Raw genomic sequence first — 17,048 nt, forward strand, 5'->3', positions numbered from 1 at the left:
ACAAATATAAAAGGGGTCAGAAGCCTGACCATCACAAACCCAATGCACTGCTAAGGCCTGAATCAATATATACTGTATATCTACAACTAACAGAATGTCAAAACATGCTTCCAATGACTGTTCAACACTTTTCTGTTGTTGTTAATTTGATCCTGATCAGCTGACAAAAAATTGAGATCTATATGTTTGCCCTCTAAGACCTGAGGCACTGTACTATCTTTCTTGCCGATCTCTTGAAGCAAACTATGAAGACATGATAAATCCTACACATCAGATATTTTATTGCCCCCAGATAATTCTCTCAACTGGCAGCCCACTTAAAGAATTCACTGCAAGTTGACCTTTGCATATGAATCTCTCAACATGTGTCTTTTCCTTCCACTGTATGCTGGTTGTGGTGGAGGAGGAAAAGAATATAATGCATAAATCAAGCTTACTGTTAAATATAACAAAAAGGAATAAGGTTTACTCAAGGGTAAGAGAAGGAATGACATAGAATTTGGCGTAAATACAGGACTTATCATACGACATGAGACAGAATATGATAGGGGATAAATACAACAATAACAACTACCAAGGCTCACCAAAAGGTATCCTAAAGAATGACATTGAAATATGTTTATACTAGCAGAGACTGGCATGAAAACGGGACATGTCAGAAGACAAGATGAAATTTCAATGAAAAATAAACCAACCACCACCACCTAAGGCTTACCTAAGGGTATGAGGAGGAATTTAATGTAGGTTTGCCAGTCAGGTGTTTTGGCAGAGAAGTGCTCCACGTATGGCCTCAGCACAGAGTTGATGTAGGCATCGCCCCCTATGATGCCCACCTTGATGGGGGCCGGACTTCTGGCATTGCTGTTACAGCTGTCAGGAACATACAACTCATCATTAAACATTCATATTTCTCTCGATTACAAATCATCAACCATTGGTATTTCTCTCTCCATATCACTCGCATTATGATTATCAGCAAATGCTGTCATTTCTTCCACACACACACACACACACACACACCCCTTCCAAATAACTCCCAACCCTCTTTGTTAGACATTTTGAACTGTTCACAATTATTTTGAATTGATCACATTTCCTTTTTAAAAAAATGTTTAAAAACTGTTCATGCTCAAAATCAATATCTCTGTCAAATCACACACACAGTGCCTGGACTACACATACTGTGTTAAAAACAGCATCCTCTACACATACTGCTGAAAGAAATCTTGGTGCAAAGACTTAATGCGTTTCAAAGAGACTATAATGTAATTTAAAGGCATTTTTTACACAATGTGTGGAAAAAACTCTGTGTACAGTTTCATCAAGTAAATGAGTGACTGCAGAACTAAAAATAAATTAGACAATCATCACCCTTTGAACATACTTCTTAGGGGGGATCTATATCATCCAAGCTGATTTCTGATTCATTTAGTGGTGGACGTTCACACTGGACAAAAAAAACCCAGGATACTCACAATTTCTGAATTTTGCTGACCAGAAAAACCACTGCTGCTTTGACATCTGCCTCAGAGCATGTCTTGATCAGCTGGAAACGGTCCTGCACTTTCTGGCATAATACCTATACACAGAGATACAGTGTGTAATTTCAGTAGTGCAAACATAACACCAACACTTCATGTCACATTCCTCTGTCTCATTTCCATAACACCCGGCTAGTTCTTTTCTCCTCAATGGAAAATAATAAATTATGATGACAAGACAGTAACTGTTCTACCCTCAGATTTGTGGGACTTTGTGTGTCTTCAGTATAAAGAGACTATACAAATCAGAGATACAACAGATAAGACTCCAAATAATGAGACATTTACACATGTACACATGTTCACTTCCACTCACTCAGCAATACAAGCACTTGATAAAGTAAACACAGCATGAGCAGACTGCAAATGAAAGTACATCTTTGTCTCCTTTCATCCCACTTATTTCTATGTTTATCGTCACAACCAAGCATCCTTCTTCCTTACCCCCCCACCACCCCAACCCCCCCTCAACACTCCCCCTCCCACAAAACACAGCTGAATAAAATCAACCAATCAACAATCTCGATGGGTGCAACAGCTGAGTGGTTAAAGCACTGGACTTTCAATCTGAGGGTCCCAGGTTCGATTCTCGGTAACGTTACTTGGTGGGTAAAGGGTGGAGATTTTTCTGATCTCCCAGTCAACATATGTGCAGACCTGCTAGTGCCTGAACCCCCTTCATGTGTATACACACGCATTAAATCAAATACGTTAAAGACCCTGTAATCAATGTCAGTGTTCAGTGGCTTATGGAGATACAAAAATACCCAGCATGTATCAAGTAATCAACCACGACAGAATCATCAGCAAGTCGATGTTGGTCATGTAACGGAAAGAAGAAAAAAAGAAAAGAAAGGAAAAAAAATAATAAAATCCCCCCACCATGCCACACATACAACGCAGTTGAACAAATTCAACCAGTCAACAATCCCCCTACCCCACCACACACTTAATGCGGTTGAATAAAATCAGCCAATCAACAACCGTCACACACACCGACACAAGCCAAGCTCACCAACAACATAACACGGGCAGACCCATACCACACTCCTAAAGCGACTAAGACAGCATTGTTGGATAGATTCTCTGATTCTGGATAAATAAATAGAAATTTTGCTTTGGTTCTGTGATTCTGGATAAAAAGAAACTTTCAATTAGGTAATGTGATTTTGTATACCTATAAAAACTTTTGATTAGGTTCTGTGATTCTGGATACATATAGAAACTTTTGATCAGGTTCTGTAGTTCTGGATACATATAGAAACTTTTGATCAGGTTCTGTAGTTCTGGATACATATAGAAACTTTTGATCAGGTTCTGGATACATATAGAAACTTTTGATTAGGTTCTCTAGTTCTGGATACATATAGAAACTTTTGATCAGGTTCTGTAGTTCTGGATACATATAGAAACTTTTGATTAGGTTCTCTAGTTCTGGATACATATAGAAACTTTTGATTAGGTTCTGTAGTTCTGGATACATATAGAAACTTTTGATTAGGTTCTGTAGTTCTGGGTATACATACAAACTTTTGATTAGGTTCTGTAGTTCTGGATACATATAGAAACTTTTGATTAGGTTCTGTAGTTCTGGGTATACATACAAACTTTTGATTAGGTTCTGTAGTTCTGGGTATACATACAAACTTTTGATTAGGTTCTGTAGTTCTGGGTATACATACAAACTTTTGATCAGGTACTGTAGTTCTGGATATACATACAAACTTTTGATTTGGTTCTGTGGTTCAGGACATGATTCTGGGTACACAAAGGAACTTTAATCAATTTATCTGATTCTGGATACATATAGAAACTTTTGATTAGGTTCTGTGATTCTGGATATATATAGAAACTTTTGATTAGGTTGTCTGGTTCCGGGTATGATTCAGGATACAAACAGAAACTTCTGATTGTGAGGAAGGAAACTTTCTTTCACAGTAAGACAGCAGTGACTAGTACCTGTCCAGTCCAGTCAGCAGTGTTGATGAGAAAGAAGCTGTCTGGCAGACGGTCGTCAGGGACATCCAGAATTTTGTTCAACTGCTCCAACAGAGCCTTTCCTGGCTGCACACACAAACCGTTTCTGGTTCATAACTTTCCACATAATTCACACTCCACCACGCTCCACCATGCTTACATCATGATGCCACATCTTCCTAGAGGAAAACAGAAATGTTTGTAAACTCTTGTGTTACGAAATTCATTTTTTTTCATGCATACCGGTACTATGTTTGCAAGTGAAAACTCCCAAACATTTTGGACACTTATATATTTATATATGTAAGTTTAATGTTTTGATTTTTTTATTTCAATTCATAAGTCAATTCAATGAGCCTTTTTCTATTTTTGATCATCTTCCCTCTTATTTCATATATAGATGAAAACGAATCACATCTGGTGGATGTATTTTCATGTTGAAAAGGCAAGAACCGTGAAGAAACTCAGAAATCTGGTGGTATTAAGACACACACTGCACACAAAATCTTCCTGTTTATGAAGAATGAGTGACAGAGTGAGAACAGGTGAGAGAGAGAGAGAGAGAGAGAGAGAGAGAGAGAGGGAGGGAGTATGTGTGTCTGTCTCTGTGTGTGTGTGTGTGCGCGCGCGCGCATGTGCATGTGTGTGTGTGCGTGCATGCTCACTGTCATGCATGTGTGAGATTCTACCAAAGAGACTCGTGTGCAGACATCAGAACAAGAGGCAGACAGACGAGAGAGAGAGAGAGAGGGAGAGGGTGGGGAGGGTGGCAGAGAGACAGAGAGATCCTGAAAAACTGAAACAGGATAATGTCCAAAATCAAATATAAAAACAAAAAATGTGCAATGACTAATATGCTCTGATATTTCAACACTTACATCTGTTAACAAAACACATGCTGAACACTGCAAGATTACAAGAGTAAGCTAATATGTGCAAACTGTACAACGGTTATTCTTTTTAATCTACTCTGAACCCCTGGTTCAACAATCAATAATGATGACTTATAAAGTCAAATGAATGTTAACAATAACAAGCCCTTTACTGAAAACACACCAAAAACATTAAGATGAAAAAAAAAAAAAAAAAAAAAGCTGAAAGAAAAAGACACTCAGTTGTTCAGAGGATAAAATAAGTTATTAATAGGCTATGTCACTAGGAATTCAGATAGTTATGAAATGGATTTAATCAAAATGATGTACTGTAAAAAATAATAAATAAATAAAAATACAAAAAAACAAAAAAATGATATTAAGTTTATAAGAACTTTTAATCACTATGAAATATTTGACAAAGCATATAAGCAACACACAATTAATCGTCACAATAACAAAAATCAATAAATGTTTGTTCAGATGAGAAAATACAGTTAAACCACCAGTCTTGTCTTTGTCCTTTCAGTTACTCTGTTCTTTTGTTGGTTTTGTTTTTTGCTATAGATACTGTGGTGTGTGTGTGCATGCACACTCATGTGTGTATGTGTGCATATGCATGTGCATGTGCATGTGTGTGTGTGTGTGTGTGTGTGTGTGTGTGTGTGCGTGCATGATAAAGTTTCAATTACACACATCATTCACACAGTGAACACAAAATTCCTGCAAAACACATTGTTTAACACAACTTTTGAAAAAAACCCACAATTATTTTTAAAAAATCATATGCACTCCAAACATTCACAAGAATACAGAAAATGTCCATGCATCACCTGTCATACAAAGTAAGGAGATAAAATGTGCATTCCAAATTACAAAATATGTATAATGATAAAAACAAAAGAATTACAACAGACAAAAAATGTTTCCTGTTAAAATGTAACTGTTTCTTCTCCTTGCTTTCTTCTTCCAATTATCTTTGATATAAAAAACATAATCTAAAACATAATCTAATTCTATTGTGGATGTGAGTTGAAGGTTTATTTCCAGTTTCAAGACAGTGTTAAAGTGTACAAATTTATCCACACACACACACCACCATATCTGCTTCAAATTAATTTAAAAAATGAAAGGAGGCAGACAGCTGATCTCAGCACTAATCCTGCATGAAATAATTAAGCCAGTGCTCTTTTCAACATAAAGGGGCAGTGTAGAGTTGTGAAATCTTGTCTACTGCTGAGCTTAATGTCACAATGAGTCATCTGTTTCCTGCATTTGTTTCTGGACATTGTCTCTGAGACTTCAGGGAGATCATTTCTGCCACTATGACATTTGACATTGTTGCTTATACAGCCAACCACACAGAGCCATATCAGGACTGCCCAATCTCTGTCACTTGATAAGATCATAACAGGAAGGCAAACACATGACAGTAAGCTCCCTCCAGTGCACATGTGAAACTTCAGCTCTTTTAAAAGTTTTTGCTTCTTCTTTTTCCTCTCGTTTTTTCTTTGAGGGCTGGATGAAAAAAAGCACTGTTTGCTCATTCTACTCCCCTCAGAAAATAAAATTCATTCACTCGCTCACCCCCAACCCCCTGCTCCCTCCCTCCTGTCCCCCTCCACACACCCCACCCTTTTTTGTGTGTCCATTAGTTCAGTGGTTGAGCTGGTGTGGAGTAGAATATGAAGATTTTTTTTGCAAACAGCAACACTTCTTGAAAATATTAACATCCAGTCTTCTGAACTTTCTTGTATTGGGAGCTGAATAGATGCTATTTATACATTTCATGAAAGCCCAATATCAAATAAACAATGTCTGCCCAACAACTACAGTGACATATTTTTCTTTTGCCAACAATCTGTTCACCAGTCTTATCAACCTAATTTCGTATAGAGGCACTTCTCGTATAGCATGGCATGCAATATGACATTTCCATGTAGAATTTCTCAAACTGAAACATCATTTCCAAAATATTTACAGAACATGACTGCCTGTTGTGGAGTATTAGTTTTTGGGTAGTTTTCCAAATTTTGATATTGATCAATGTTTCTTAAAAATCAAAGTAAAATAATAAATTCTGAAATTTTCATTCTGCCAACTGTATGTTCTGGTAGAAGCCTAGTTTTCTGAACCAATAATATAGGATCATCATCATCATCTCCATCTCTCTCTCATCCCTCCATAGCACAGCAATTATGCACATCAAGCTGGTATTAAGCTATCCTCGCACCATTTTCACAGCAAAACAGTGAGCAAAAATTGAAAAAAGATGTGAAAAAAAATCTGTCATGGATTGAAATGCGTACATAAATCAATATTTTATCTAGAGGTGAAAACAAAAGCTCTGGGTTAAATATAAATAAATACAATGATAATCATAACACAGTGATAATGGTTGCAAATGCAAAAGACAGCAATAGCAACCAATTACATTAAAAAAAAAGATGAATGCTCTTCAGAAAACTGAAACTGTGAAAGGATGCAAATAAAAACAGTGCTGAAACAATTACTTTGGCTGCATCAACTTGAACTGGGCAAAAGCATTCAAAACGGGACTTTTGTAAGTTACTAAAATTAACTATCCTGCTGAAATGACTGCCATAGACAATGAATGAATGAATGAAAGAATGAATGAATGGACAAATAACAAATGAAATCTATAACCTTCAAGAAATGTATGAGAGGTTAACAAAAAAATTCCTCAGTAACACGATAGCTGCATGCTGATCCCTCACACACACTCTGAACATTGTAGAGTGATAGTAGACTGCATCAGTGATGGAATGTATTACAGGATCAACAGGCATGCACAAAATCCACAGCTTTTCTCCTGAGATTTGTCACTGCTGCAAGAATTGTTTTTGTTTTGTCTGTTTTGGGTTTTTCTGTGGACATTTTTCTTGTGGTTTGAAGAGTTTGCTAACACATCAATGCATTCATATATGAAGAACACATTGTTTGGGATCAACTTAACATAATGAAAGCACAAAATGAAACAGAATGAAGCCATCAAAAGTACCACAAAAATAACCTTAGTCCTTAGAAGGAGGCACAAAAATATTTACAATTTAAAATTGTTTCTTTAAAAAAAAATCTATAGTCATAAAGGATGTATGTGCTGATCTAAGCATATCATAAAAAGAAAATCAATCCAAACATAACAAGGCACGAGAGTTTGAAAGGCATGACATGCTGTACAAGAGTATCATCTGTTTGAGGTCTGCAACACAATAATTATCATACACATTTATTACCATTATCAAAAATGACCAATGCTTCAAACCAGGCCAAAATCTTTCAGGCTTGTGTGTTCCATTTTCATATAATATCTCTGATACTGAGCATACAATTATCAATCATACTCAAAAGTATAGCAAAAAAAAAAAAAAAAAAAAGATAATGTGTATACATGCACAAAATGTGTGTCAAGACATGAGGATGAAATTAAATCCACATAAACTGAATTAGAGCAACACAGCACACCAAGATCGAATGAATGAAGAAAAAAAAAAGGTACCATAAAAAATGTCATTTACAATATGCATACTCACCCTCCCCCCTCCTGTCCTCAACATTTACAATTATTCACAGTGTTCATACATTCCAACGACTTGAAATCAAATCACACAAAACATAAGAGTCAGACCAGGCACAAACATGTGTGGCTTTTTACTTACAAACAAACTGCACACTGTCATTTTCCAAGACAAGCTGCTAGTAGGCATGTTAGCTGCTACTACAGGCATGTCCAGTCTGCAAGCCAGGCAAAACATGACCAAGACTCTACAGGAAACAGGCAAGCCACTCAGGATTAGTTAGTATGCTGAATATCCAGGCAGGCAACCCAGTGACTGAGTGAGTTACAGTACGGGGTCCAGTTCCACATCAGAAAGAAGAGAGAAGACAAGAGGGACCACTGTCAAAACATCATGTCATCAGTCTACCTGGAGGCACTCGACAACAACAACAACAAAAATTTTTTTTTAATTTTTAAAAAATAAAAAAGGACAAACTGTATCCATGTTTCAAGCATCTACAAGTTGTCATTCGACTGATCTCTCAAAGGCAGCCACTTAAAAAAACACATTTTTTTTTTCTTCTTTTTCTCTGTTCGAGTGGCAGACAAACAAATGAAATATCAGATGATTTTCCAGACTGATGAGCGTGCGGAAATGCTATACATTTTTCAATGCATACATGTACCACACATATTTCTCTATACAAAAAATCATGAACATCAACTAAAAAACTGCACGCCCTCATATATGCAAATCTGGAAGATATGTCATTCACAGCATTATCCTTAACAAGTATCTTTCACCTCAGAATATGTTCCTCCTAGCTTAAGAAAGGTTATGAATTACTGGTGTCTTTTTCTGAATGTGTTATCTTATTATCTATAGTAATTTTTTTTTAGTCATATGCAGATCAACTGTTACTGACAACAGCTATGTACCAAATGAAACAGACACTGCAGTTAAAAAAAAACACAAAGTAAAGCTGAATGTGGCCACACATGTATATTAAAACATGCTCAGAAGACACCTTGGAAATGTAAGGAATCATTCAAAAAAATATCCTTATTTTTGGTGTCATAAACCCTACTTCATCAAGGTTTCCATTTCATTCAAAGTGGTTGCTGTTCAGAATTGTACCATCATTGAAAACTGACACTACAGGACATTTCCTCTCCTTGTCACTTGTACATCCACAGTATCTTTGCTCTTTATGGTCGTCTTTTTTTCCTTTCGCCTTCACACTCAGTTAAATTTTTTTTTCACTGCTGTTATTTTATCAGATTTCAAATTATAAGTACCAGTCATGCTTGTTCTGAAATGTCTGTAAAAATGAATGAATCATAGTTAATTCATGAATTTTTGTATATAATTGTAAGCAATGATCCTTGATTTTATTCTTTTCTTTTAAAAGAAAAATAAAATGGGAGGTCAGCAACCAAATCAGTAACGTGAATGAAAAAAAATCCATGTGATATAAAATACCAGAGAAATATAAAACTGGTACACTGGCAACCGACTTCAGAAGTGCATAAATCCAGCACTGAATTCAGTCATTACTGTACTATGCTCAAGCTGACCCTGAACCTATGTGCCTCCAACAGCACTCTGTCCACATGATGTTTCGGCAATGAGCCCCTCAGTCTCTGTGCATGAGAAGCCAGTGTGGACAAGATGAATCAAACGAGCTGAACTAAGGAGTGAAACCAGTAAGCTTGGCTGGCAACAAACCAAGTCGTCCGCCGCACTGAAGCTGCGGTGACGCCTCAAATCTCGGTACTCCTTCTTGCTTTTCTTCTCCCTATAAGAGGTGCTGCGTTCGTGACCAAAGCGCTTTGGTTTCAGGTGGGATGGAGACTTTGGGCGGGCAGTGGATGGGGAATTGTTGGTGGAGGAGGCAGTGGTCGATGAAGAGGCCACTGCTGCAGCAGCTGCTGTCTCGCTGTCGACCTCAGACGTCAAATACTGCTCACACCCACAGTGCCATGCCACATTCACACGAGAAATCTAACTCTCTTTCTTTTGATCGATAAGAGTGGATAGTTTGTTAATGGCGTTTGATGAAACCTACTTTTTTTGTGTGTTCTCTCCCCCTGAAAGGAGATATAGAATACATAATGCATGCAGACAGAATTTGCGATATTAGTTCTGATGTCTCAAATACACTTGTCTACCTCACTCAAACACTGCATCTTTAAAGCCCATGCTGGCATGCCATGAATAATATAACAGTGCTGAAGCAAAGATGATTTTTTTTCTTTTTAGCTGTGGTGTCTACAAACTAAGGAACAAACAGTTCATATGACAGACAAATACCCCAGCTAAAGATATCTATACCAATACATCATTTAAAATTTGTCAATTTCTCTGACCAAAGGACCAGTACAAATGACCTGACAAAACAACACATCAAGTTCAACACAAAAACACACTTTTCACACAAATGATCATCTTTTCAACCAAAATTTAAGATCAGATTTGAAAAGACATGTTATGTCAGAGTGCTGCTTGGTTAGACTTCAATTATATTTTCATTTAATTTAAATCAGCAGCTGTCTCTGCTCAAACATTTCACAGCAGCTTAACAGCCAAATATCCATTTTACTGATTCAGTTCAAACCAACCGCTTTTTAACAATCTCTAGCATTTGGCAATAAGAAAATAATGTACCTGATTGCATTGTGTCAATCTAATACAATGCTGACTACTTAGTAAGAAGAAAAAGAACCAAACATAAGGAAATCCGAGATGAGAGAGATTTTGGATTAAAAGTCAAAAACAGAACCCATGCTTCCATGATTAAAAATTTGACATGCCCTGTACTTTCATGAAAAGCGTTTCTCAAAAACTGTTTATTGTATACTAACCATAACACTTAAAACCACAAAGACTACTCAATTATATTTGGAAGTGCATGTCTTACTAGTTACATAGGTGATAGTTAATAATATATCTTTCTGAGACATTCTAACAAGTTATCTTTTTTGTGAAATGGTCTGCAGCTGGCAGCTAATTGTTTTTTAATACCTGGGATCGATAAATAAACAGACACGCACATTAAACATATATAAACACACACACATACATATATATATATATATATATATAAACACACTGCATACCTATCTGTCCAATACATGTCCACACAGATGCACCTGTGGGTCTAAAAGATGAAGCAGGTAAAAGACTTGCTGCTGTTACTATTTATCACAACTTTTCCTTCATTAACTAATCTGGAAAGCAGTTTACAAAGAAACGAAAACACCAAATTGTCCCATTCTACTTACTGACTAAACATGTTGAAAAGAATGACACACATTATCCACACACAGAAACTTATATTCACACCTACCTAAAGGAAATTAAATGAAAGAAAACAAGTTTTTCTTGTTAAAAACACCAAGTTTTAAAACAATTCTATTCATGCTTCTGTTACAATAAAAATACAGAAAAAGACAACAAAAAACAATCTAAAAAAAAAACAAACAGACAGACAGACATAACCCTCTGTTCCAAACACAACAGACAGGCAATTGTTAAAAAAAAACAAAAACAACAACAACAAGGAAAGACAAAAACACAGGACAAGCATGAGCACAGGTCAAACAGGAGGTCACATCGTCAGCCAACACCTGACAAATGCCTGGCTCTGAACAGAACGCAGCAAGCGCATGCTCTGTCTGTGTATCCGTTCAACTCAAATCACCACAGCCATTTTCCTCATTCTATGAAAATAAAATACGGACACCACTGCCTGACTCAGGCAGAGAACTGGGAAAACAAGCTCTGATGGACAAAAATCATTCATGAAGGGAGAGCAAAAAGTTGTATGCCAACTCACCGTCTGCCAATCAGATTCGCTCCTTTTTACCACAGCTTCCGAGTCGCAAGACATTCTTGACGTTGGGGTACTGCTGTCCTGTACACAGTCCAACAGAATTTCAATTTTTTTTTTTTTTTAACTGTAAAAAATAACAACAAAAACAAGCTCACTTACATGCACACACATCTGACTTGCACACATCCATGCACATATACCCACACCCAGACAAGTGTGTGTGCAAGCAAGTGTAAACCCCTGTGTTCACCTACATCCAAATGTACAGTAAATATGTGAATTTCTCCACTTTTCTGCCTCTTTTTTCTGGCAAGTACATGAATCCTTAGTCCTCTATCCATCCATCTACACATCTCTGTATCAACTGATGAGCTTTAAACTCGCAATCATGAAAAAGCTGAATATTTATCATACATGTCCCCCTTTCTGAAACTTACATGCATATTATTCAACAACAATATGAAATGAAAAATGTCAGTCCTCACATGTCTTGAGGGGATGTCCATTTCTGGTGTGGGACTTCTGCCTGTGAAAAACGGCCTGCAAGGAAAACAAGATAACAATACACATCACTGCCATTCAGGGTATTTCTAAACTTTCAGTTGTGTGTAACTTTCCCTAACTTTCATTCACCTCACTAAGAATTTTAATCAAATATTTGAATGTACATGTTTTATTAAAACACTCAAGGTGCTGAATGGAAAAAAAAAGTAAGCCATATCTTCTTCTTCGTTTATGGGCTGCAACTCCCACATTCACTCGTATGTACACGACGTGTATGGCCGTTTTTACCCCCACCATGTAAGCAGCCATACTCCGTTTATGGGGGTAATAAGCCATATGAATGAATGTCTGAAAATAAAGTCAATGTCGCCTATTCCTCACCCACACACAATCTCATGCCCTTATTAACTAAATCATGTATGATCTGATTGCAAGAACAAGATATTCACAAAAACACTGTTAAATCTACTAAAAAATGATTGCACTATCAGTATAGCAATACATGATGGTGTAAAGTATTGTTTACATTTTCAAATGCATCAGTTACCTAACTTAATAAGCCCTCTTAACAATATATGGTCTAACAACACAAATGGTACAGACTCTCAATGCAGATGCATATAAAGTCATGAAGATTCTTTGCATGCTACATATTCAATCCATCTCTACATAAATAACCAATATTACTGGGACACTTTCCACTCAACATAATTAATCAAACTATATATAATTAATCCTAATCCTTCAACACAATGGTAGAGCTACAGCATCAATCAAACAAAAGCAAGTAAACTTAAATCAGTATCTCAGTATCATAAAACAATCAACTCTCAAGGCCTGATCAGTGCACTGAGTTTACACAAAGATCAGGCATCTGCCTTTTTTTTTTCAGCTGATGTGGTGCAGTGTATAACAATCAGTCCACACGCTTTGAAACCACCTTGAAACTGAAACTGAACTGAAACCGACACAGTACCTTAGCCGCGGTTTAGGCGTGGACATGACGCTGATGGTATCTACTTCAGGTCCACTGTCGCTCAGGTCCTCAAGCTCGTCCAGCATCTCATCGTTATTGTCGGGGTCATTGGGGTCATGGTCAGCCTCAGAGTCCAGCTCTAACACCTGAAAGCAATGACATGCCTCGTCAGTCACTATGGAGTTCTCAGGCCTCCGTCACACACCTGTAAGATATCACTGTTACCTGTTCTGTCACCTAAACACAAAAGCCTTATACAGTGTGTCCTATGATAAACAAATTTATATATTTCATAATGTGAAAATGTTTACATACTCTAACAGATGGGAACATGCATGTTTGATGGGTTAATAAGTATCACAAGAGTGCATATAAACACTAAGATTTTTTTTTCAACTTAGAAAAAGAAAAGATACTGTGTCTGATGGAAGTGAATCAAAATTCATGAACAAATATCATCAAAGTCAGGTCACTATCACCATAAACAAAATTCTGCCTTTCCCACAAATACTACCTGTCAAACTGTTGAAATTTAATGTGTTGATGAAGTTACCTTAAAGTCTCTTAGAACATGGTAAAAGGTTCAGGTTACACTAGAGTTACATAACATCATATCTTATTTTCAACAAAGGATTAAGGAAAGAGATGAACGGAAACTCACATCTTCAGTCAGTTTGAACTTGCGGATCAAGGCACGGAACTTCTGTTTCAAGTTCCTTTGCTGCAACAACAACAAAAAAAGATAGGAAAAAAGAGTACATAATACATGTATAATCACATTTTACACACACATGATCACATATGTGAGAGCACACACACACACACACACACACACACACATACACACATACACACATCTACACATATGAATCAGAAATGATGTTCAACACTAAACTTGGCTGTTATAAAACATGGAAACAGATACCTAAAACCTAACATTTATCAAACATAAACATACATAAACACACACACATGCACAGACACAAACACACGCACAGCAACACAGCCAACACACACACACACACACACACACACACACACACACACACACACACAGAAGTGTACCCTGCTGGTGGCTGGTCGAGCTTTGCTTCGTGAGGATTTCCGTGGCCTGGGATGCTCATCCATCATGATGGGCTCACTGTCACTCATCTCATCGTTGGAAGAGTACTCATTGTAGTCTTGAACCTCATCCTCATCACTGTCATTGTCAACATCTGGGGATCGGTCTGAAAGGACAACTAGAAAACTTCATTGCTGTTGTTGTCAACATCCGGGGATCGGTCAGAAAGGACAACTAGAAAACTTCATTGCTGTTGTTGTCAACATCCGGGGATCAGTCTGAAAGGACAACTAGAAAACTTCATTGCTGTTCGTTGTCAACGTCCGGAGATCAGTCTGAAAGGACAACTAGAAAACTTCATTGCTGTTGTTATCAACATCCGGGGATCAGTCTGAAAGGACAACTAGAAAACTTCATTGCTGTTGTTGTCAACATCCAGGATCGGTCTGAAAGGACAACTAGAAAACTTCATTGCTGTTGTTGTCAACATCCAGGGATCAGTCTGAAAGGACAACTAGAAAACTTCATTGCTGTTGTTGTCAACATCCGGGGATCGGTCTGAAAGGACAACTAGAAAACTTCATTGCTGTCGTCAACGTCTGGAGATCGGTCTGAAAGGACAACTAGAAAACTTCACTGCTGTCATTGTCAACGTCCGGAGATCGGTCTGAAAGGACAACTAGAAAACTTCACTGCTGTCATTGTCAACGTCCGGAGGTCAGTCTGAAAGGACAACTAGAAAACTTCACTGCTGTTGTTGTCAACATCCGGGGATCAGTCTGAAAGAACAACTAGAAAACTTCACTGCTGTTGTTGTCAACATCCGGGGATCAGTCTGAAAGAACAACTAGAAAACTTCACTGCTGTCGTCAACGTCTGGAGATCGGTCTGAAAGGACAACTAGAAAACTTCACTGCTGTCATTGTCAACGTCCGGAGGTCAGTCTGAAAGGACAACTAGAAAACTTCATTGCTGTCACTGTCAACGTCTGGAGGTCAGTCTGAAAGGACAACTAGAAAACTTCACTGCTGTTGTTGTCAACATCCGGGGATCAGTCTGAAAGAACAACTAGAAAACTTCACTGCTGTCATTGTCAACGTCCGGAGATCGGTCTGAAAGGACAACTAGAAAACTTCATTGCTGTCGTCAACGTCTGGAGATCGGTCTGAAAGGACAACTAGAAAACTTCACTGCTGTCGTCAACGTCTGGAGATCGGTCTGAAAGGACAACTAGAAAACTTCACTGCTGTCATTGTCAACGTCCGGAGGTCAGTCTGAAAGGACAACTAGAAAACTTCACTGCTGTTGTTGTCAACATCCGGGGATCAGTCTGAAAGAACAACTAGAAAACTTCACTGCTGTCATTGTCAACGTCCGGAGATCGGTCTGAAAGGACAACTAGAAAACTTCACTGCTATCATTGTCAAAGTCTGGAGATCAGTGTAAATGGGGGATCGGTGTAAAAAGACAACTAGAAAATTTCATCACTGTTGTTCTCAACATCTGGGAATCGGTCTGAAAGTATGACTACAAGTTAAAGCAAAGGTTTCATCCTACACCACCGTGCTCACCCTAACTTCACCCCGCATTCCCTTTATTACAACCCCAAAGCTGACTGGAGGAAACCAACAAAACTTTCAATTCTTTCTCATTCTCTCTCTCTCTCTCTCTCTTTTTTTTTTTTTTTTTTTTTTTTTTTGTCGTCCTTCTTTGGAAACTACTTCTTCGTTCGTGGGCTACTACTCCCACATTCCCTTGTATATTACATGAGTGGGCTTTTACGTGTATGGCCATTTTTACCCTGCCATGTAGGCAGCCAAACTTCGTTTTCAGGGTTTTTGGAAACATCTAGGCAAGGATAAACAATAATTTTATGATGTATGCATAATTCATTCCTGGTTCAGGGTTCTGGTGCATACTCCACAACCCCTTTTCATTTTCAGGTGGCAAAACAAAAAACAAAAAAAGACAACCAAAAAATGGAGTTGATATCTGCTGAAAATTTATGCAACACCTTCAAGAGGAAATTTGTCTACAAATCTGAATGATTCTGCATCTCTTCCCCATCCCTTCCCCTACCTCCCTCCATCTCTCTCTCTTTTTAAGCACTCAAACAAATCCAACTCAAACTTACAGCTGGTAAAAATGTCAACTTATCTACAGACATACATGCACACACACAATAAACAAACACATATAAAACACAAATTCACACATATAAACTCTATCTCTGATGGATGCAGTGCACCAAACACACTAATAATCAAAACAAAGTCAATAAGAACAAGAAGATGAAAAAGAAAAAGACATGAACAAGAAGAGGCAGAAGATGAACAAGGAGCAATATAAGAAACAAACCTCAAGAAACTAAACCAAAACAACCAACGAATTACAACGAATAACAGTCATATACAAAACAAAACTAACAAACGAAAAAAATCAACAAACCACACAACATATAATACAACAGACCAACAAAGAACGATTTCAAGACAAACAAAACACTAACTGACCAACGTCTGAGGAAGCCTGTTTACGATGGCCGTTATCGTCGTGATCAACTGGCTGACTGGAGAGGCCATACACAGCCAACTGGGCCACAGGATTGATCCGCTCCTTGGCATCACTGTACAGGTTCAGGCAATTGTCCACCGAACGTTGCAACACCTGTGAAATGGGACCCATGCAAATGTATGCATATGCAGGCAGGCTTAAGCACACACATGTGCATAACATCACACATATGTACAACACACACA

At 37.7% G+C, this 17,048-nt stretch overlaps 1 protein-coding gene across 4 annotated transcripts in view; it reads right to left on the reverse strand.

The window, feature by feature from the left end:
• The window catches only part of LOC143296475 (phosphofurin acidic cluster sorting protein 1-like), a 52,476-nt gene that overhangs the window by 15,574 nt on the left and 19,854 nt on the right, over nt 1-17,048 (reverse strand). For 3 of the 4 annotated variants that reach the window (XM_076608429.1, XM_076608428.1, XM_076608427.1), the window contains exons 5-14: nt 16,803-16,956; nt 14,292-14,455; nt 13,888-13,947; nt 13,227-13,372; nt 12,232-12,286; nt 11,750-11,827; nt 9,640-9,873; nt 3,501-3,605; nt 1,476-1,579; nt 716-870 (exon numbers count right to left, since the gene is read on the reverse strand). In XM_076608429.1, coding sequence (XP_076464544.1) covers nt 716-870; nt 1,476-1,579; nt 3,501-3,605; nt 9,640-9,873; nt 11,750-11,827; nt 12,232-12,286; nt 13,227-13,372; nt 13,888-13,947; nt 14,292-14,455; nt 16,803-16,956 — 1,255 coding nt within the window. The remainder of the gene's footprint in view (nt 1-715; nt 871-1,475; nt 1,580-3,500; nt 3,606-9,639; nt 9,874-11,749; nt 11,828-12,231; nt 12,287-13,226; nt 13,373-13,887; nt 13,948-14,291; nt 14,456-16,802; nt 16,957-17,048) is intronic. The other variant, XM_076608430.1, reaches the window with a different exon arrangement.

The sequence above is a fragment of the Babylonia areolata genome, chromosome 21, assembly GCF_041734735.1.
Source record: "Babylonia areolata isolate BAREFJ2019XMU chromosome 21, ASM4173473v1, whole genome shotgun sequence".
NCBI classification, from domain to species: domain Eukaryota; kingdom Metazoa; phylum Mollusca; class Gastropoda; order Neogastropoda; family Buccinidae; genus Babylonia; species Babylonia areolata.